At 36.6% G+C, this 21,262-nt stretch overlaps 2 protein-coding genes across 4 annotated transcripts; both read left to right on the forward strand.

Annotated features, from left to right (window-relative positions):
• The first annotated feature begins 18 nt into the window (after window positions 1-18).
• Window positions 19-11,741, forward strand: LOC102622435 (uncharacterized). 2 transcript variants are annotated; one of them, XR_008053197.1, is made up of 21 exons: window positions 19-205; window positions 306-610; window positions 693-795; window positions 935-1,017; window positions 1,213-1,436; window positions 1,521-1,641; window positions 2,522-2,604; window positions 3,399-3,608; window positions 3,885-4,241; window positions 4,573-4,744; window positions 4,931-5,122; window positions 5,698-5,904; window positions 6,010-6,102; window positions 7,204-7,418; window positions 7,601-8,176; window positions 8,274-8,354; window positions 8,457-8,542; window positions 9,223-9,951; window positions 10,465-10,618; window positions 10,744-10,906; window positions 11,467-11,741. XR_008053197.1 is itself a non-coding variant. In XM_052437327.1 (20 exons), exons 1-20 carry the CDS (start codon window positions 85-87, stop codon window positions 10,826-10,828), a joined length of 4,197 nt encoding a protein of 1,398 aa, XP_052293287.1. In that variant the 5' UTR covers window positions 19-84; the 3' UTR covers window positions 10,829-11,431. The 2 variants fall into 2 exon arrangements, 1 of the variants encoding a protein (XP_052293287.1); XM_052437327.1 differs by lacking the exon at window positions 11,467-11,741 and having other exon boundaries at window positions 10,744-11,431.
• A 6,434-nt stretch (window positions 11,742-18,175) lies between these two features.
• LOC102622739 (S-adenosylmethionine synthase 1) lies at window positions 18,176-20,892 on the forward strand. Of its 2 annotated transcripts, none has more exons than XM_006492333.4 (2): window positions 18,176-18,339; window positions 19,298-20,892. In XM_006492333.4, exon 2 carries the CDS (start codon window positions 19,307-19,309, stop codon window positions 20,486-20,488), a length of 1,182 nt encoding a protein of 393 aa, XP_006492396.2. In that variant the 5' UTR covers window positions 18,176-18,339; window positions 19,298-19,306; the 3' UTR covers window positions 20,489-20,892. The 2 variants fall into 2 exon arrangements, with proteins under 2 accessions (XP_006492396.2, XP_052293290.1); XM_052437330.1 differs by lacking the exon at window positions 18,176-18,339 and adding an exon at window positions 18,443-18,821.
• The last annotated feature ends 370 nt before the right edge of the window (window positions 20,893-21,262 follow it).

Here is a 21,262-nt window from a genome sequence, read left to right on the forward strand (position 1 = left end):
AATTTCAAGGTGACATCATGAACTCTCAAGACCCGCGCCGTCGTATATTATCAAAAACATAGACTACATGCCGCGAACATCGCCATGGGGAAGAAGGATCTCAGTGAATGGCGCCCAGACGTTGGCCAATACCTCGGAGAAATCTCAGCCCTCTGTTTTGTCCATCTCCCTTCTCACCTCTCTTCACTTCCTTTTCTCCTGGCCGGTACTTTTTCTATTCATTTCTCTCTCTAAATCAAATGTTGGATTTTACGCTTTTTCTTCTCTTATTTGACTTCAAAGATTAATTTATGTTCTTTAAAAAGGTTCTGGTTCGCAAGTGCTGCTCTATGACTTGGAAGCGGGAACACTGATAAGACCGTTTCAAGTCTTTCATGGGATTCGTTTACACGGCATCTCTTGTAATTTTATTAATTGCACTGAAGGATCAGTTTCTACGAGGGTCACGTTTGAAGTGGCCTTATTTGGTGAAAAGAGAGTGAAATTGTTTGAATTAAATTTTGAATTGTCGCCGAATTCTCAATATCAACCAGAAACATGTGTGAATTTGAGTTTAGTTCAGTCACTGCCGAGGTTAAGTCATTGGGTGTTCGATGTTTGCTTCTTAAAGGTACTCATTGTCTAACATGTATATTTCTTACCTATTTTTGAAGTGCTGCAAGCTATAACGGCTCCCTTTCTATGGGTGCTAGGTCTGCAACGGTAACCGTTCTCTAGCCATAGGATGTAGTGACAATTCTATACGTGTGTGGGATATTTCTAACTCTAGTATCATTCTTGAAGTTCATTCTCCAGGTTCGTTTAATTTTAGTTCTACTCCTCAAACTGGCTTTATTTTATTTTATTTTTTTTAATGCGTGACAATTTCTTTTTGTGATAAAATTTATTTATTCATTTAGCCTTTTTTTTTTTGCCCCTTTGGTTTTAAATGTAGAGAGGTGCCTTCTGTACTCGATGAAATTATGGGGTGACAATCTTGAAGCTCTCCGAATTGCATCTGGTACCATTTATAATGAGGTGGCTAATCTTCCTTGTGATTGTTATTCTATATTTCCATTTTATCACTCATAGACACTTCCTTTAAAAACCCAAAAAAAAAAAATTTCCATACAACAAGAATGGCATTGGTATTAAGCTTTAGAGATTGGAGTTGTTGCTTTCAGTTTGATCATTGAGTTACTAGCTATCTTTGGAATGGTCTACTTTCTGCAGATTATTGTGTGGAAAGTGGATTGGGAACATGTTGCTCCTCTTCTTAATAGTCCTGAGGGAAACCATGCTCATGGAAGCAGTTCAGACTTTAAGTGCTTCAAACTTCAGGATCAGCAGCATACAGCAGTGAATTTATTTAGACTTGTTGGACATGAAGGTTCTATATTCAGAATAGAATGGTCGTCCTGTGGATCAAAATTGGTTTCTGTTTCTGATGATCGTAGGTGAATAAGTTTCCAAGTACTATCATCCTTCTTTTTACTCCTTTCTTGGAGTGATTCGATGCATCATGTGCTTGTTTCACACAGTGCTCGTATCTGGGAAGTCCGTGCTGAATATTGGAAAGATTCTGATAGCATAGAGGAGGTTGGCAGCTCTGTTCTATATGGTCACAATGCTCGAGTTTGGGACTGCTGTTTAACTGATTCTGTAAGTCTTGTAATTTTCAGTACACTTATGTGGTGTTCTTTTCTGGTGTTCACAATGATCTGAAGTTCTGATCCAATTATATTCTTTAAAATGGTTTAAATCCTTTCTATATGTGCACCACTGTTTGGTTTGTCACCTTTTTCATTAGCTTATGATGGATTTATATTGGTGTGCTTGGTGGTTATGTTTTTAGATGGTTAATTCTCCATGCCTAATGGCCAGATGGGCTTTTATGAGGTAGATAAATAATTGAAAATAACATTAGATAATGCATAGCAGACAAGTTGCATGAAAATAGTGTGGCAAAGGAATAAACATGCTTACTATTGGGAACAAGTTATTACAAGTATATGCAGCATTCACCAGTCTCTTTGTTCTAAGCTCTATTCGATGGCAGTGTCTTTTTTTTTGTTTTTAAATGCTTGAGATTTTTTGTCGATTTAAAAAAAAAAAATATTCCATGTCTGTGGAATGACTTTCCATTAGAAAATTAAGTATAGCTGAAAATGTTTCCTTTCACTCCGTCATGGAATTATTTAATTGGAAGTGTTTATCTTCTTTTGGCTTAATAAATATGGACTTATGTTATGAACTATAAGATCTTTTGTCGCCTGTATCAATTCTAGGTAACTTTAGAGACCATGCAATTTGTTGATGGTTGTCTTTTCTTTATGTTCCGGCTGGTTCTTGTTGGAGATATGCTGCGAATGCTCTACTCTTATGTGCTATTGGTATAGATCCATTTGTGGTTGTCATCATCTCGTCTTTTTCTTGAATTTCAAATAAGATTTTGGAACTAATGTTTAAAGTTGAGTTTTCCTCTTTTTATTCAGATATGAACTTTAGGATATGTTGCTGAGTTCTCTTGCATACTTTTCAGTTCATTATCACCGCTGGCGAGGATTGTACATGTCGTGTGTGGGGATCAGATGGTAAACAGCTTAAGATGATTAAGGAGCACATGTAAGTTGCTGATATGTTTTCTTAATTTTTGTTTTTGAGATTTAATGGGTGTTTACAGCTTAGTTTTCGTGATGTATGACCTTAAAACCATAAGTTTGATGTATACATTTATTACATCTTTGGACCATGTAGTCCGGGTGCTGGATAGAAGTATCTCAGGAAGAACTATATGGGTGTCTACCAGATTCTGACTCTCCTTAGACTACCTAGAGCATGACCTACTTGTAGGCCCCTATGCTCTATAACAGTTTTTTAATTTTTTAATTTTTTTTTTGGGGGGGGGGGGGGGGGGGGGGGGGGGGGGGGGTTCTATTGGTAATTTAAAATCTTCTAGTTGCCATGAGGATGATAAAGTCAACATGAAAACGGAAGGGAACATAATACACTGAGTGGTACCATGATGGAATTTTGGTTCTTTTGCTGTACCCTAAGATCCTTTATGGAGTGCATCATGGAGTTCAAGCATTTTGACATATACTGTCTTCACAATAACTCTATGATTTTGGTTTCAATTTTCTCTTGTTGCTGGTGCTTCAGATAATGTAGCGTATCTGCATATGTGCTTTCTTTGCTCTATATGGACTGGTTTCCTGGCAAGTAAAATAGGAACTTTTCTTGAGCTTCTTCTTCTAGTCAGTGGTTGTAAGTACTTAGGACTTTGCCAGCCTCTGTGACTCGTGACTACCTGTTTAACCAACAAGTATAAAGGGGGCTAGTCTTCATCTAACTTGTAATTTAGTATCCATGTCATGATAGAATAGATGGAAGACATTTACAGCTTTGTTGTTGCACAGAGGAAGAGGCATATGGCGATGTTTGTATGATTCATTATCTTCTCTTCTTGTTACTGCTGGGTTTGATTCTGCAATCAAAGTGCATCAGTTCCAAGCTTTTTTGCCTGGAAGCTTGGAGTCACATCCTGAAGCAAAAGAGTTTAATGGGAGAACTGAAATATTCAGCATAAAAATCCCAAATTTCTCAGAGCAGATTCGGCTTACAGACAGGTAAACCTGTGTTTTATTATTGGAAATCTCAGACGTTGACTCCTACATCACTAATTACCCATATATTCTATTTTCCATGCCTCAAGCCAAAGATATAGATGGTGTGGACTTCTCAACTTGTTGTATTGTTTGGACATCTTCAATGTGTGAACAAACAAGTTGGAAATTCACAAACTTTCATGCTCCTCGATGCCTCATCCCTTCATGTCTACTTGGTATTTTATAGTGTTCTAATCTTTGTGTATAATCTGTGCACTGTTGACTTTGTGGTTGCAGCAAAAGTGAATATGTGCGTTGTTTGCATTTGACTTCTGAAGATACCCTTTATATTGCCACAAACCATGGTTATCTGTACCATACCAAGTTATGTGACATGGATAGTGTGAACTGGAATAAAATTCTGCAAGTTAGTGAAGGGATGCCAATTATTTGTATGGATCTGTTGTCAAATGAGCCTAAGTATCCCTGTGGAATTGATGATTGGGTTGCTCTTGGAGACGGTAAAGGAAATATGACAATTGTTAGAGTAGTTGGTGATGTTCATACTCCTCAATTGAGCTTCACCTTTACTTGGTCGGCTGGCATTGAGAGACAGCTATTGGGAACCTACTGGTGCAAGTCACTGGGACATAGGTATTAATTATTTCTTCACCTTATCAAGATAACAAATTAAGGTTTTCTGGTTAGTATGAATAGGTGGGATAGCTTTGAATGTGTTGCCCCATTAATTACTAAGTTCCAATGTTAAACTGATCATTTGATCAATCAATTGCCTCTTTGCTTTTATTTCTTTTGATGGGTCAAAAGAACATTTAGGTTGTGGTGTTGTTCAATTAGTTTCTAAGTGACAATTCCATGCCATGCTGTAAGTCCTGCCTGTTCTTAAATGAGAGATATCTGAATCTTCTTGCTTCCTTTTAGATAAGTTCAAGGTATTAACAAGACACTAGTTCATGTACTGTAGGTTTATCTTCACTGCAGATCCTAAAGGAAGGTTGAAGCTTTGGCAGTTATGTGATCCTTTCTCATCTGTTTGTTATGAATCTTCAAAGACTAACAATGTCTTTCTGGTTGCGGAATTTTCTTCCTGTTTTGGGGCACGAATAATGTGTTTGGATGCGTCCTTTGAGGATGAGGTATCTATTTGTCTCATTTCTTTCTCTGATTTCATTTGCATTAGGTACAAGATAGGAATTGTAACTCAAATACTTAAATGAATAACACTGTTCCTGATTGTTCAGTTGTACATACATGCAATTGATGCATTTCTCTTTCTCAAAGAGAATTTTGTTTACTGGTTAAGAGTATTTGAATATGTGCAGGTGCTGTTTTGTGGAGATTTACGTGGGAATCTGGTTTTGTTCCCTTTGCTGAGGGACCTCTTGAACGACAAATCTGTTGCTTTACATGTGGAAGTATCTCCACTAAATTATTTTAAAGGAGCTCATGGCATATCTACTGTTTCTACTCTTTCAGTTGCTAAATTGAGATCCAATCAAACTGAAATACGCTCGGTATGACCCAAAATCAACCTTTCAGATATGCAAACGAATCAATCACAAATGTTGCTGTTAAGTATTTTTCTTAAGAAGGAAAACTATTGTAATACTTCCCAATTATTGTTATTTGTTTTATCAATTAGAGACATGGAAAAAGAATGTCATCAAGAAAGTAGTACAAAAATCAGCATAATTAAAAGAAATAACCCATGGGATGGTTGATTAGTATGACTCCATTTCCAATCAAGTGGTCATGGGTTCAAATCTCTCTGGGACTGACTGCCTAGATAATCTATCCCATCAAGTTCCCAACAACCAATTGATATTTTCAAACCCAGATAACAAGCTGAGGAATTTATTAGTTACCAATATAGAAGGGGTTAAAGAAACGTAAAGAACATAACTAAAAAGATGTGAGAAGAGTGTCACACAGATGTCATTTCTTTGACTGGCAGCATCCGGCATTTTTTTAAGGAATTGACAATCCACTATCTGGGAAATGTGTGCATGCCTGCATTTTTGCGTACTTCCTGATATGAATATGTGATTGAGAATTTCCATATGTCTTTTTCTTTACTTTTCCTTTTCAGACTGGGGGAGACGGTTGCATATGCTATTTGGAATATGACAAGGATCGTGAAAGTCTAGAATTTATTGGGATGAAGCAAGTGAAAGAATTGAGTTTGATTCAATCTGTCTCTGCTGAAAACAATTCCATTGATTTGGCAAGTTGCAACTACGCAGCTGGTTTTGCATCAACAGATTTCATAATATGGAACTTAATAACTGAGGCAAAGGTAAATTCCTCAGTCCCTCTGCTGAATAGAAAAAAGAAAAAAAAATCAGCTTTGCTATTGTCCTGTTGCAGTACTTTTGATGCCTTAGGGTGGATGTTGAGGTAGGTTGTGCAAATTCCATGTGGTGGATGGCGGCGCCCTCATTCTTACTTTCTTGGTGATGTACCAGAGATAAAGAACTGTTTTGCATATGTCAAGGTGAGTTTACTTACCCTAGTTCAAACATTTCTTTGGTGTGAAGTCAGGAAATCAAGTATTACAAGATAACAATTGTTGATTCACTTGCATGGCAACTGCACGCTTAGAAGTGGGAACTATAAAATAGTTAGTAATGTTAGCTACCAAAGACACTACAAATTGATTTTGTACAACATGTCACAGTTAGAACATCATCATATGCATAATGAGAGAATATATAATTAGGGATTATCCAATGAAATTGAATTTGGGTCTATTTGTTGCCAGATAGGCACAGTGGGGTAAATCTGCTTTAAACATTGGTAAAGTCAAACAAAAATGTATTGACTGTGGTTCTAGCTGAATCTTTTCATTCATGTCCGACAGTTCCATTTTAATCAGATATTGTAACATCTGTATGGTGTTTCCTGCGGCAGTATTTGGAGAAATTTCTTGGTTATCCTCCTTGCTTTTGCCCCACTTACTGTAGTAGGGTTTAATGATATATTTGTTGCTAACATGTCTATCCTTATTTAAACCGTGCCTCCATCTGCCCTTTTTTTCCTACTTTCTTGAGAACGAATGGTGACAATGTTCTACACTTTGGACTACAGGCAAATCAGCTTTGGCGATTGAGAGACTTATGTAGTTTAATATGGTGGATTCTTCATCAGGACCTACATAATATGAAACTATATAAACATTTTCTGTGTTCTCTCTTCAATATTCTTATGATCTTATGTCCTTTTCCTTATGAAACTATAGACTCTGACATTTTCTGTGTTTTTTTCTCTTCAATATTCTTATGATCTTTGGTGCTTTCATTTTTTTTTTTTTTCAAAAGAATTTTACAAGGTAGCATGGATTTGCATTGAACTTCTTACGACCAACATATCGGGCTCTTCATCATATTCTAATGTTTTAAATATTAACCCATGATATTTCAATGGTCCTTTAACCCAATCTTACTGTATCTAAGCTACAATTCTGTCAAAATTGGCCTTGAAATGACCCTGTGGCTATTTTTCCTGTATGGATTCATCTGTCATCTTTCAGTGCACTTCTTATGGTTCTCTCGTTTTCATTTTTGTTTCCTACCCCTCATTCAATCTTCTTTTTAAGGATGAAGTTATCCATATTCATAGACACTGGATATCAAATGGTGAGAGGAAGATGTTCCCAAAGAATTTGCATATGCAATTTCACGGTAGAGAAATACACACCTTATGCTTTGTGTCTGAAAATTTTCAAGTTGGAGCAAACGTGAAGAAGAGTGCTTTGAATAAATCGAGTTGGATTGCAACTGGATGTGAAGATGGGACTGTGAGGTTGACAAGGTATGCTGTTTACTATTTTCCACCAGAAATCTGACATAAAATGGATGTGCTTAACTTTTTGATGTTTTAACATCACCCGAGTTTTAACTCCCCACTTACCAGCTCTCTTTTTTTATTACATTATTTTTTTTACAGCTGTAGTGATCTGGAAGTTTAACATAGTTACCTATTTTTCTACTTAGGTATTCTCCTGGATTTGAGAATTGGTCCTCATCAAAACTGCTTGGGGAGCATGTTGGTGGGTCAGCTGTGAGGTCTATATGTTTTGTCTCAGAAATAAACCAAATTTCTGCAGTTGTGGACAACGTATCTGAAGAGATAAATAGACAAAATGGTGTTGCAGAGGACAAAGAGAATCCATTCTTGTTGATATCAGTTGGAGCAAAGCGGGTCCTAACTTCGTGGCTGCTGAGACACAGGGGGATAGACGAGATGGAAGAAACAACTGTTGAAAGTAAATATAATAGAAATGGAAATGACCTGGAACTCTCATTGGGAGCATCCTCATCATTGTCATTCCAATGGCTTTCCACTGACATGCCAACCAAGAATTCCAGCACTCATGGGAAAAAGAAAGACATGAAGAAAGTGGATCACATTACCAGAAACATTGCTAGTATGAACGCTAATGCAAAGACTGGATCGATTTCTTCAGAAAGCAGGGAGAGAGAGGCAAAAGCTTTCCTTGGAGATAAATATGAAGATGACTGGAGATACCTGGCTGTCACTGCATTTCTTGTTAAATGTCCTGGTTCCAGGTCAGACAAACTTCATTTTGTGCTGCCGATTTGATATGTTCTATACTGTACCTAAATCCTGGTATGTGAAAAGTTTCTCTTATGTGTCTCCTGTCAGGTTAACTGTGTGTTTTGTTGTTGTTGCCTGTTCGGATGCCACACTTGCCTTACGGGCACTCATTTTACCGCTTCGGTTATGGTAGGCTCTCGGAATTTAATTTACTTAGGATTTTCGATAAGTCTGCAGTCATTCACTCCCTGTCATGCTTAGTGTTAACTTTTTCTTCTTACCTCATCCCAGGTTTGAAGTTGCTATGTTGGTTCCCCTGTCATCACCAGTGTTAGCATTGCAGCATGTCATCATGCCTATACATCTTCCTTCTAAGGGTTAGTTGATCATTAAAAATCTTTAGTTGTGTTAAAAATAGTGCCAGTATAGTATTTTATCCTTAAAAGACTCTTTAAATATGAAAATTTTCTTCCAGCAATGACTGCCCTTCTGGTATATATTTGTCATTTTTTCGTATATTTTTAAAATCATATTTGTTATGAGTGACACACATATGGTGCTTCAGAAATCTTGCAATTTGATTGTCTTGAGGTTGCCTTCTCCTAAATTCCTAATTGGTTTTAGCCAGCAACACGTAATTTGTTAACCCTTGTCTAATTAGTAGTATCTTTGGATGACCTGCAAGTCTTTGTCTCATCTGCACTCCTGAACATTCAAAAATTATAAATTCAGATATTAAGAGATTTCTGAGTAGGCTTCTTTCTCATGAGGGGTATGCTTCCCCTTGTGAAACTAAGTGCAATTTTATTTCTCCATTATCTTGATTTTTCTTTCAAGGGTGGCTATTTGCTGGGACTTCAGTAGTATAATCTGGACTGAATGGGCTCTTTATGGGTGCTATTTTTTGGTGTTGCTATTATGAAACTAAATCTTAGGGCAAGTGATTGTGGATTTAGTATATAATTGAAGCCTTTTATGTACTCGTACCACATTTTGGCATTTCAATGTCTTTCGTTTCTTGCGTTGGGTCATTAAATGTTATAAACTACTCTTACAGAGAATGTTCAAATTGGATCCTCATATTTTGTCATTAGTGGAGCCACTGATGGAAGCATTGCCTTTTGGGACGTGACTGGGCATGTTGAAACTTTTGTGCAGCAAGTGTCTACTCTTCATATTGAGAACTTCATAGACTGTCAGAAACGGCCACGTACAGGAAGAGGAAGCCAGGGTGGACGATGGTGGAGAAATTTAAGGCATACCAGGCCTAATAAAGAAAGTGGCAGCAGTATAGTTAGTGTGCGAACTGAAGGGGGAGTACAAAATCATGATGCATGTGGAGTGTCTGCGAAGGTAAATGATACGGAAAACTGCACTGTTGAAGATGGACAAATTGCTTCTTGTGAGCCAGAACTAAATGCAGTCAATTCAACTTCTGAGACTTCTGAAATTCGGCCAATACATATTTTGAATAATGCTCATCAATCTGGTGTTAATTGCCTTCATGTTTCAAAGATAAAGAACTGTTGGAGTACTGAATGTGGTTTCCATTTCTATGTTGTAAGTGGGGGCGATGATCAAGCAATTCATTGTCTAAGAGTTGATTTATCGTTACTATCAAGAGGTCCGGATTCTGAGATTATAGCAGCAGATGTCATAAATTCAAACTCTGAATCTGAAGATGTGAAGAGTTTAATTTATTATGGGCAGGAGCAGAACCAAAATTATAGAATCAGATTTTACAATTATTTCAGAGCCACCTCTGCTCACAGCTCTGCCATAAAAGGTGAAAATAACTTAATCTCGTGATCCAATCATTTATCTTTTGACTGGTCTAGTGTTCTTGCTTTTCATGGTTGAAAAAAAATGACGGTACTAGCTTTATTATGTTTCTCCTGCAGTTTCTTTACCATCTATTGCTAAAATCTTTCCAGTAGAGGTTTTGGTTTTCTCATAATCTCATAATCATGTCTTACTGAAATTCCTTCTTCCTTTCCCTTGTGTGTGTTGCTGGTATTTTATTTGATACCTTTGTGACTCATTTACTCGATATACTGATTATTCCTATCAAACATTATGTAATATGAATGATCATCTTATAAATAATCTTTTCTGTATAATCTTCTAGTTAGGATTGTATTCCTTTCAAATGACATGCTGCCCTGGAAGAACAAATATACAGGCCTTTTAATAATGTTTGAGCAAGGTCCTTTTTCTTTTGGGGGGTTTAAAGCAAGGTCTTTCATGCTAATATTTTTTTTGCTTTTGATGAATTACAAATGGGTTTCTGTACATGAAGGCATTTGGACGGATGGCACCTGGGTGTTTTCTACTGGACTTGATCAGCGTATCCGTTTCTGGCTCCTAGAGGAACACAGTATTCTAAGTCAGCATGCTCATTTAGTTGTCAGTGTGCCAGAGCCAGAAGCATTGAGTGCCAGAGCCTGTGGCAGGTGAGTGAAGCATCATTATACTTGACTACAAATCCAGGAAAGTCCCATGTGACAAAATCATAAACATATGATTCTGAATTTTGTTTCCACGCTCTTTTTGTGTGTATCCTTTATTCCTTGTGCAGGAACCACTATGAAATTGCTGTAGCTGGAAGAGGTATGCAAATGGTTGAGTTCCACGCATCGACTGACATTGATGAGGAACAATAAAAAGTGGTCTTTGGTGATTGTGATTTTGATCCATGTTCGAGCATCCAAGAAGAAATTCAATTTATTCGGCATAACCAGGTGTACAATTGCTGCTTTAAACTCTTTCACATGATGCTCAAGGGGAATGTCATCATCATCGGCAGTACGACATTAGAAAGAGTCACAGATAGGATCCATGTCTGTTAACGCATGTTGGTCAACCAATTTTTTAGTTCTGGGGTTGACTCAGCCTGATTAACAGTTTCTTTCTTGTTTCCTGTTACGCGAGGGTTGGTGTTGTCAATAAAAAGATGCAGTCGCAAGTAAAGATTATCCAACAGTTTCTTCTCCCCCCCCCCCCCCCCCCCCCCCCGGGGGCGTTTTTTCCTGATTATAAGAATATCCAACGGTTAGGACTTGGGCGGGCTTATGCTGCTATCGATCTGCGGCCACCCCTCCAAAGTCTTTGTCAAACCGATCTTCTAAGTATACGGCAACCAAATTATATGAAAACAAAATATTTCTAATCACAGCCACCTTAGTTCCAGAAATAACACTTTTTCTAGCAAACACTAAGAATTGTTGTTTCCTTATTAAATTATATCATCAGCTTTTCAGTTTTTATTTATAAGTTGCAAATCTTTGTGTATTATCCTCAGCCTGCGGTCCTGATGAAGGTAAAAGAAGCTCACGAACAGTTCCCCAATGATGATGCATCTTGCGTGCCAATCTAGAAGAAATTCGCTTCTTGTAGGACCTGGGAAATTAACATTCAAAGCTCAAGTCACAACCGTGTTTAAGTTCTCTAAGGTAAAGATGATAACCATTAATTTATGACTAGACAAATCTCAATTGATTGATGAAAGTAAAGCCAATTGTTTGTAGCGGCTAAAACCCATTCAAATACATTATAAAAACCCAAAATTCATAGAAAGTTTCGAGAAATAAAAATCTCTAAATGCAAACATCTTTGTCTTGTCTTAAAAAACCATAGTCTTTTATAAATGAAGGAAGAAAACTCGATGAGGCTTGCGATAGGGAGCTCCCTGATGCATACGCATAAAGGCATCCATATCGACTTGCGCTCTTTTCTTACATGAAGCGGTATGATAGTCTCAATTATTTGACCTTTAAAATCCAAAGGGGATGATAGAGGAGAAAGAATAATGGTTATGGTCTGCAGGGTGTATGAAAATGTATGTTAAAATATGTAATTTAATAAAGGATAAAATGGTAAATATAAGACAGTTTTCTTAAGAATTTATTTCAGAGGGGTGGGGAAAGCTCTACTCTTCTGGTATTTCCAAAAAAGAAAATGGTGAGCTAGGTGTACTTGTGAAAATGGCCCAAAGATTGCACTTTAAAGGTACGTTTGTTACGGAGGATCTATGATTGATTATGTATAATATTGTTTTGCAATAGTCCAATCCTATGCTTTTTATCCCACTACTAACACACCCTAAGGCCTCGTTTGGTATACCAGATTGGATTGGATTAGATTAGATTGGATAAGATAGGATTAGATTAGATAATACTGAATTATATATAATACTATGTTGTGTTTGGTGCAATATTGGATTAGACTATAAATAATCATGTTTTATATTATAATATTATAATTTACAAGTTATTATTATTAGTATAATTTATTATTTACATTATTAAAATCAATATTTTTTATTACATTTATCACATATTACTATAATTTTAACATTTATAAATTATTATGTTTAATTGAGTTATCAATATAATCCAATACTAACTAATCCCATAGCTCCCCTTGGGATAATTTCCTTTACAAAATTTAGATTAGTTTATGGGCCCAGGATAACTAAATTCCAATATACTTGATAGCACCAAACATGAGACAAGGATAAAATTTAAAAAAAGAGTCTAATCCCCTCTTTTAATCCAGCAACCAAACGAGGCCTAATAGTCATACACCCAGGCTGTGATTTTTCTACTTATTCGGCTGTCTATTTTAATGAACTCTAGATTTAGGGCTAGGACAGAGCTACTGCCCCCACCTTTTTTTTTTTTTTTTTTTTTAACAATCTCATTAGACCCCAATTATCATTTTTATTTTAATTATTATTTGACCTTAATTAAAGACAGGTTTTAGGAATCTATTTTATTATAAAACTGCATAAGGTTATAGATCTTTGCTTTTCTATTATTAGGACTCACTTCGTGAGCGCTATTAAACATAATTTTTAAAAGGTGTTATTTAATAGATGAAAAATCCTTTTTAGCAGTCTCAAGCCCTTTTTTGTTTGTCTTGTTCCAAATGAATCAAGTTTTGGACTCTTCATTCGGATCGAATTATTGAGACAACTGAAAATAGTATTTCCTTGTTCCATAATCCTTTATCTTTGCTGTGAATCATTAGATTTAGGATCTTTAACGTTTTTTTATTTCGAAAAGTATCAGCAACACACTTTCTTTTGAATCTCCTATAAAATGTAGTGGTATTTTGCTCTTATAATTAAGGATAGATGCTGCTAGGCAAATATCAATCTTTTTTTCTTTTTTTTTGGTTGAAAACAAAGAGAAAAAAAAAATAAATAAAAAAGAAAGAAAGGAAGGAAAAGAGAATAATATCAGGCATCTCAATATTTAAATCTTAATTTGAGTCTCATTTGCCAATGTTAATAGCGTTAGATAGTGTGTATAAGTTTTAGAGTAATACTGTCATAATTGAGTTAATTATTTTAATTGATTATTTTGTAATAAAGTGAGAAAATAATTGAATATATAATTCGTCGTGTCTAGTGTGTACAGACCACAGTGGATCAATATTCGATACCCTTACATAAGCAGTAGATATACATAGATTCCAAGCAGGAAGCAGCTTGAGATAATTAAAGATTTGGGGTCAATCGTGTTGATCACTACGTATATATCCCATGTGAGAGCGAGATGCGCGTACAGATAGATATTAGATGGTCAAAGTCGGTGTTCATTTCTTTATTCTCCCGATCAAGCCACAATCTTATATGCGAGGGTTTGAAGCAGCAAGCCAGTCATGCATGCCTAATGCTTTCTCTTCATTTGCTTGCTATTGCTAATGCGACTTACAGCGTGGATCCTGATCGAAAATATTATACATAGACAAAACACATTACGCAATGTTATGCTTAATTATTTATAAATTCGCATTATATATATATATTAAACCATCTGGTATCCGAAAATCACATTGAGTCTCGGCTGATCTAGATTCGAGCCGGTTATGACCATTAAGGCGGTAAACTTCTCCCAATAAATATTTAACGCAACTGTATTCTCAAGTCTCGAACCGAGAACCTTGGTTAAGATAGAACAGCCCCTTACCAGCTGATCTACGCGCTTGTTGGTTATAAATTATAATAGTAGTACATATAGTCATTTAATTTGCAGATCAGAATCGGATGTTACGCTTTGAGAGCATGCATTGGACCATCCCATTTGATGAGTTGACAAAAATCAAATGGTCATCGATCCTCGGTCAAGTCAATGCATCATGTGTGCGGTTCATGAATTAAGCTGTGCTAATAAGATTCATAAAACATTTTATCCATCCCAAAAACGAATTTACTTGTTAAAAAAACACCAACATAATTAGAAGTGCGCTGCATGAAAGAATATATTAATTCCTTTTCCCCAAAAAAAATAAAACCAACGACCACCGTGACGACAAGCAACAGGAAAGACACAGCAGAACCCCGGCCTCCTGATCTGAAGGCGTGTAGCGTGCTCCATATAAAGTATCTGGAAGATCTTCACTTCACCCTATTAAAATAAAATAAATAAGTTAAATTAGAGATAACAATCAATTAATGCAAATTGCTGAAGTACATAATAATAATAATAAAAAATTAATCGATGATCTTTCTGTGGGAATCCATAGATTTCAGCTTCAATGAACAAATGAAAAGAAGACAATCAATTAATATTGGGGTAATTTTTAAAAAACTCCCCTGAGGTTTGAGGCTGTTGCAAGTAGATGGTGAAAATCATTTTATTTGTAAAAGACCCCCTACCGTTAGTTAAAATTTTCATTGACTAACTGTTGACTTTAAAAAGACAATATTACCCCCAATAATAGTTTACATCAGTTAAAATTTCCTTAAAATCTTAAAAAAAATAAAATTACAAATTTAAAAAAAATTATATTTTTATATCAAATAATTAAGATTTGTAATTTTATTACAAACTTAAAAAAAATTATTTTAAGATTTGTAATTTTATTTTTTTAAGATTTTAAGGAAATATCAATAACTTGATCATGGTGAAAATAATTGTTTTAATTACTTATGAAATTGTAAAAATTTAGAATTGTAAATATTTGGGGTAATATTGTCTTTTCAAAGTCAACAGTTAGTCAATAAAAATTTTAACTAACGGTAGGGGGTCTTTTACAAATAAAATGATTTTCACCATCTACTTGTAACAGCCTCAAACCTCAAGGGAAATTTTTAAAAATTACCCATTAATATTGCCAATAGGCAGCACAGGCACCCATGCTGCCATGTGCTCCTCTTCTTCATAAATCATTATCCTTTGTGTGAATCAGGGACCATTTTTTAATTACGATGACGGAGGATTTTGGAATAGCATGCGCTAAATTAACGTAACTTAAGCCCTCTCTTTAGAAATATATTAGATAACAAATAAATGATATATATCTTATTTAAAAAATTATCTTACAAATAATAATTATATTAAATTTAACTATAAATATCACACACACACACACATATATTAATACAAAGAGCTCTAATTAGAGCTAAAGTAAAACTAAACGGGAATAAAGAATTCATATATGTCATGATTAATAAAAGTTTCCACACTAAGAGGAGGTAGAAAAGTGATGAAACACTTGAGGGACAGAGAAGGTATAGTTTGCACAAAAGTTAGGAGCAAAGTTAGCCTCTCTAAACAATAATTAACGGCAACATTCCAATCACGCTTGATGAGGTATTTAATGGAGGAGATAAGAGGAGAATACTCATCAGCAGCTTTCAATGGCTTCTTAACCAACAGAGTAACACAAAAGTAATCAACTTCTACAATCAACTACCAAATACCATGCTATCAAGTAGGGGTATATCTTAATAGAGACTACAGTGAACCATGACCCCTGTAAAAAGGTTAACTTTTTTTTAAATATACATGATATCCCCTAAATTATAATAGAAATTAAAAAATATTTCAAAATTATATATACATTATTCACTTTGCCCCTATAATTAAATTATTCATTTTCGCTCCTACTGCTAAGCTTTGTTTAAATTATGATAGAGTTCATATAATTCCGCCACCGTAACTGAGCAGATCCTATATTCATAACAAAGCCCGTAATCCATTTCCCATTATGATCGTGGATCAATCCACCAGCTGCCAGACCAGCGTTTGGTTCACCATTCCTTTTTATATACATATATAAGTACATATTTTAAAATTACATGCACTTGAAGTGATCATGGGGTAATAATGGGGTTCAGTTATGGTACCACAATTAGATTCAGTTATTGAATTCAGTTCTAATGACAATTGTAAATTAGATCCAATAATTAAATTCAGTTGTGATACTATACAACTGAGGTACTATAACTTTGCTGCATGTAATAATGATCTCTCACTAATAAATTCACTTAATAAACAAGAAGCAACTTTTGGGTTCTAAATTTTGTTCTGCCTTTCCATCGAGATTATTGAATTTCATCCAGTCATAGTTGCTTTGGGTTTTGGTTGATTGTTTGATAAGTCATCACATCGCATCGCATCACATCACATCCCACCAACCCCATTCCACATGCAACTGGCACGTGCCACTGCCGCAGACACAATGCCCCAACCTTTTGGGAGTTCCTTGATAAGAATAAATTAATTAAAAAGAGTAATACGCGCTAATTGCTTTTTTGAATTTATTTGCGTGAGAAGTGAGAACGCACTAATATTAGCCCCTATTGAATCCCAACTGCCCCCCAACTCGCACTCACTTTCCCCCTTAGGCTTCAAGTTGCTGCCACATCATTTTGGGCCTTTCCAGCTTTCGCTGCTTCTCCGCTTGGCTTCACCTCATGGCTTCTTGTTTCATTTTAAAATATTTTTTGTTTGGTCGGTACCCTAAACCCAAACTTGCGTTATCGGTAAATAAATAAAGAGTGCTGCGATTTTCCTTTTCCCCCTTCATTTTTTTACAATGACTTGCGACCTTAAAGACACCGAGGTTCTTGAAGACTAACAGACCACAAGTCAACTGCCTCTTTATAAACTTAGTACAAGCCTAATGGCTACGTGCCATATCTTTTGATTTCATCACTATGTAGAGATAAATAACTTGACAAAATGATCTATTACTTGACCATGACGGCTAAGATCTGAAATGGGGTTGAAGCGTAGCAATCTTAATAAATATTTGATTATTACATAACAGCACCACTTATTTCTCTCCGTTACATTTCCAGAGTGAGAACAGTATGCCCCTAAAATTGTCGGCAGCGTTTCGTTGCGCCGACCAAAATACCCTTCGAAGCATCATTACCCAAACCATGCGAAAAAGGGTAAGATAGTGTTTTCATATTTGATTTCTTGATTTCTTGTTTTCATATTTGATTCTTTCATATGCCCTTAAAAAGGAAGAAAAAGAAAGATTCTTGTGCCCACCCGGTAAGTAAACAATCTACTCTCACTCTCACTCCACACTACCAATCCTAGGATTTCCACTCCAATCCAAAAAATAAACGCTACATAAACTCTTTCAAAACCCACGACACTGTTGAAAAGCTACAGCATAAAAATTATAACAAACTGAAATATAATTTATGTAGTAACATTATGACAAGTTAGGATTTTTCACATTTGTGGTGGGTATATAAAAATTATAACAAACTGAAATATAATTTCTGTGTGCTGTTATGAACTGATCAACTATTTACTGGTCCCATGTTCATCAATTAAACTGCACATCTAAACCATATTTAAAGGAAAAAAAATTATTAAAAAAAAGAAGAAAAAAACGAAGTAGTAGACGGCACATCTAAAACTTAAGGACAACCAACCGCACCTAATCGTTTGTGTGGGCTACCGGATGAACAAGTAGCCCTACCTAACCAATATCCAAGTAGAAGGGGGATCGGATCACCACCGTTCACCAATTTTTCTTGGAATAAGCCCAATCACCCACGATTCCTCAAGCCATCAACCGACAAGAGTTGGTGAATAACCGGCTATTTTCGGTTTGAAAAAAATAATACTACGTGTAGCTTGGTAGCCACATGTCCTATTTCCTACCAACTCCACCAAACAACGTCTCTAATAATCCTGACATCAAATCGAACGGCGATAGAGATACCAGCGGGCCTATATTCTCACCAAGAATCCTAACCACCCAGTCCGGTAGCGGGTAAGTAAGCCCATTTATCTATAAATATAGCGCGTTCAAGCCTTCAAAGACTCGCCCAAACTCAATTGAGTTCCGCTTTGCTATTGAGGTCTGGTCTTAAGTCTGAATCTTAGATCTGCGCCGAAACACTTGCCAGCCACAGGTGTTTTTTTTTTTCTTTTTTTTCCCCGGTTCGGTTAGAATAATTTTTCTCCGTCCCTTTCACGTTTTATTTCTGTTTCATTTTGCTCATTAATAAGCGTCTTGAGTTCCTGATTTTTGAGTTCAATGCTTTCCAGATCTGAACTCTATCTAATAGTTGTTTAACTTCCTACTCACATTCATGAATTAAGGATCTGAGATTTTGAAGTTTAATTGAAATTCCGTGAACTTGAGTTTAACTTGTTGTTTTTACTAGATTTACGGACGTAACACACTGGGAAGTTGTAGATCTGATGCAATGGAACGTTTTGATTAATGGATCTGGTGCTTGTCGTTATTTTGAGCATGTGATTTGTAAAATGCTTAATTACTGGATGCTTATGTCATTTTCATTGCATCGACTGCTGGACCTCTTCGCGTAATTGAAGTCTAGCAGGTGCTCGAACGTGTTAAAGAGAGTTTGTGGGATCTTAAATGAACTAGGTGGAGGAGGAGTTATATACCGTACACTTTTCTAATTTTTCTTGTTTGAGTAGTTTAACTTTTTAATACCAGTAGAATTTTCTTCCTCATCATCTAGAAAGTGATTGATGATAAGAGGCTATTGCGGTTGACATTGTTTTAAATAAAAATCAATCTGTTCCTTGATTCCTTCTTCTTTGCAACTTTATGTCATTGAGTGCTTAAGGAATCTGGTGTGAGTGCGTTATTCCTTTAATTATATATTTGCCCTTGAAAGTAAATGACAGTGCTTGTTAGTCGGTTTGCTTTGTTTGTAAAATATTCCATGTTTGAGGAATTTCATCCAATCTTGACTATACTTCTTTCTATTCTTTATTCTGTATTCTAAGATATCAAGACCTATCATCTACCGCACCAATGATGTTCTTTTCACTTGGAACCTGTTATTAATTATACGATGTGTTCTGATATGCTTTTTTTTTATTATTATTCTGTAGCTTGATAAGATGGAGACCTTTCTATTCACCTCTGAATCTGTGAACGAGGGTCACCCCGACAAGTTGTGCGACCAGATCTCTGATGCGGTGCTTGACGCCTGCCTTGAGCAGGATCCTGAGAGCAAGGTTGCCTGTGAGACATGCACCAAGACCAACATGGTCATGGTCTTTGGAGAGATTACCACCAAGGCCAAGGTAGACTATGAGAAGATTGTTCGCGACACTTGCCGTTCCATTGGATTTGTTTCTGATGATGTGGGTCTTGACGCCGATCACTGCAAAGTCCTGGTCAATATTGAGCAACAAAGCCCGGATATTGCCCAGGGTGTTCATGGCCACTTTACAAAGCGCCCTGAGGACATTGGTGCTGGTGACCAGGGCCATATGTTTGGTTATGCTACTGATGAGACCTCTGAATTTATGCCTTTGAGCCATGTCCTTGCCACCAAACTTGGTGCTCGTCTCACGGAGGTTAGGAAGAATAGTACCTGCTCTTGGCTAAGGCCCGATGGGAAGACCCAGGTCACTGTTGAGTACTACAACGACAATGGTGCCATGGTCCCAGTCCGTGTCCACACGGTCCTCATTTCAACCCAGCATGATGAGACTGTCACAAATGATGAAATTGCTGCTGACCTTAAGGAGCACGTCATTAAGCCTGTCATCCCCGAGAAGTACCTTGATGAGAAGACCATCTTCCACCTTAATCCATCAGGTCGTTTTGTCATTGGTGGGCCTCATGGTGATGCTGGTCTCACTGGACGTAAGATCATCATCGACACTTATGGTGGCTGGGGAGCCCATGGTGGCGGTGCTTTCTCTGGAAAAGACCCTACTAAGGTGGATAGGAGTGGTGCATACATTGTTAGGCAGGCTGCTAAGAGCATTGTTGCAAACGGGCTTGCTCGCAGGTGCATTGTCCAAGTCTCCTATGCCATTGGTGTGCCTGAGCCATTGTCTGTTTTTGTGGACTCATATGGAACCGGCAAGATTCCTGACAAGGAGATCCTCAAAATTGTGAAGGAAAGCTTTGATTTCAGGCCAGGAATGATGACCATCAATTTGGATCTCAAAAGGGGCGGTAATGGCAGGTTCTTGAAGACTGCTGCCTATGGACACTTTGGCAGGGATGACCCAGACTTCACTTGGGAAGTTGTGAAGCCCCTCAAGTGGGAAAAGCCTCAAGCTTAAATTTGAGTTGAAAAGTGAAAACTATCCCTGCTGTTCAAGTTTGCTTCTATTGGTAGTGGATGAATAATTTGAATATTATCTTGCTGCTGCTTTGTAATACTAAGCAAATCTCCTGTGTTCAGAACTCATACATGTTCCCCATTCAATTCCTTTCTTTTTCTTCTTTCCCCACTTCTTTTTTGGTTTTGGTTTAATGTACCATGTCACCACTGTTGTGTAGTGATATCGATTGAGAATTTTGCTCAACTGGTGCCTGGAATTAGTAAAATTCTTCCTTTTGCTTACGACTATTTTTGGAATGTAGAATGAAGGCAGCAGCGAGTTGTATTAATTTGTAACTTTGGCTAAAGCCAATAGTTGTTTTGCTTATTAATATCACTCTATGTGTGTGCGGTTTGCCTAAACATTTTTTTCTTCTTGTCTCATTGATCATTGTCGGTTGAACGGCGCAATAGAGCCTCAATCCTTAATTCCAGAAGAAGCCAAAGTATGCCTCTAGACAGCTAACGGTTGGCTGCCTTTTTCTTGCGGGGCTTCTAGTCTTTACCCCCCTCATCTTCCATTTTCAACAGTCTTGTCTGCTTAAATTTGTTGGCATTATTTTAAAGCGCATTATGCAACAAAATGGCAGGTTGGTGTATGTAATGCGTAGCTTTGCAAGTAGGCAAAACCATATTTTTTTTTTAACCATGCAAAAAGATTTTTATGGTGATTTCTTAATCCTCAATGACATGTCATTGATGCATCACCGTTTCAAACGATAAATTGGTGGAT

Source organism: Citrus sinensis, chromosome 3, assembly GCF_022201045.2.
Source record: "Citrus sinensis cultivar Valencia sweet orange chromosome 3, DVS_A1.0, whole genome shotgun sequence".
In the NCBI taxonomy this organism is placed as follows: Eukaryota; Viridiplantae; Streptophyta; class Magnoliopsida; order Sapindales; family Rutaceae; genus Citrus; species Citrus sinensis.

Excerpts from the sequence above, each read along its gene's own strand:
- LOC102622435 (XM_052437327.1), top strand. The coding sequence starts at position 85 with ATGGGGAAGAAGGATCTCAGTGAATGGCGCCCAGACGTTGGCCAATAC. Across the intron at positions 4,745-4,930 it reads ATGCGTCCTTTGAGGATGAG|GTGCTGTTTTGTGGAGATTT; the intron begins GTATCTATTTGT and ends GAATATGTGCAG. Across the intron at positions 7,419-7,600 it reads GGGACTGTGAGGTTGACAAG|GTATTCTCCTGGATTTGAGA; the intron begins GTATGCTGTTTA and ends TTTTCTACTTAG.
- LOC102622739 (XM_006492333.4), top strand. The coding sequence starts at position 19,307 with ATGGAGACCTTTCTATTCACCTCTGAATCTGTGAACGAGGGTCACCCC.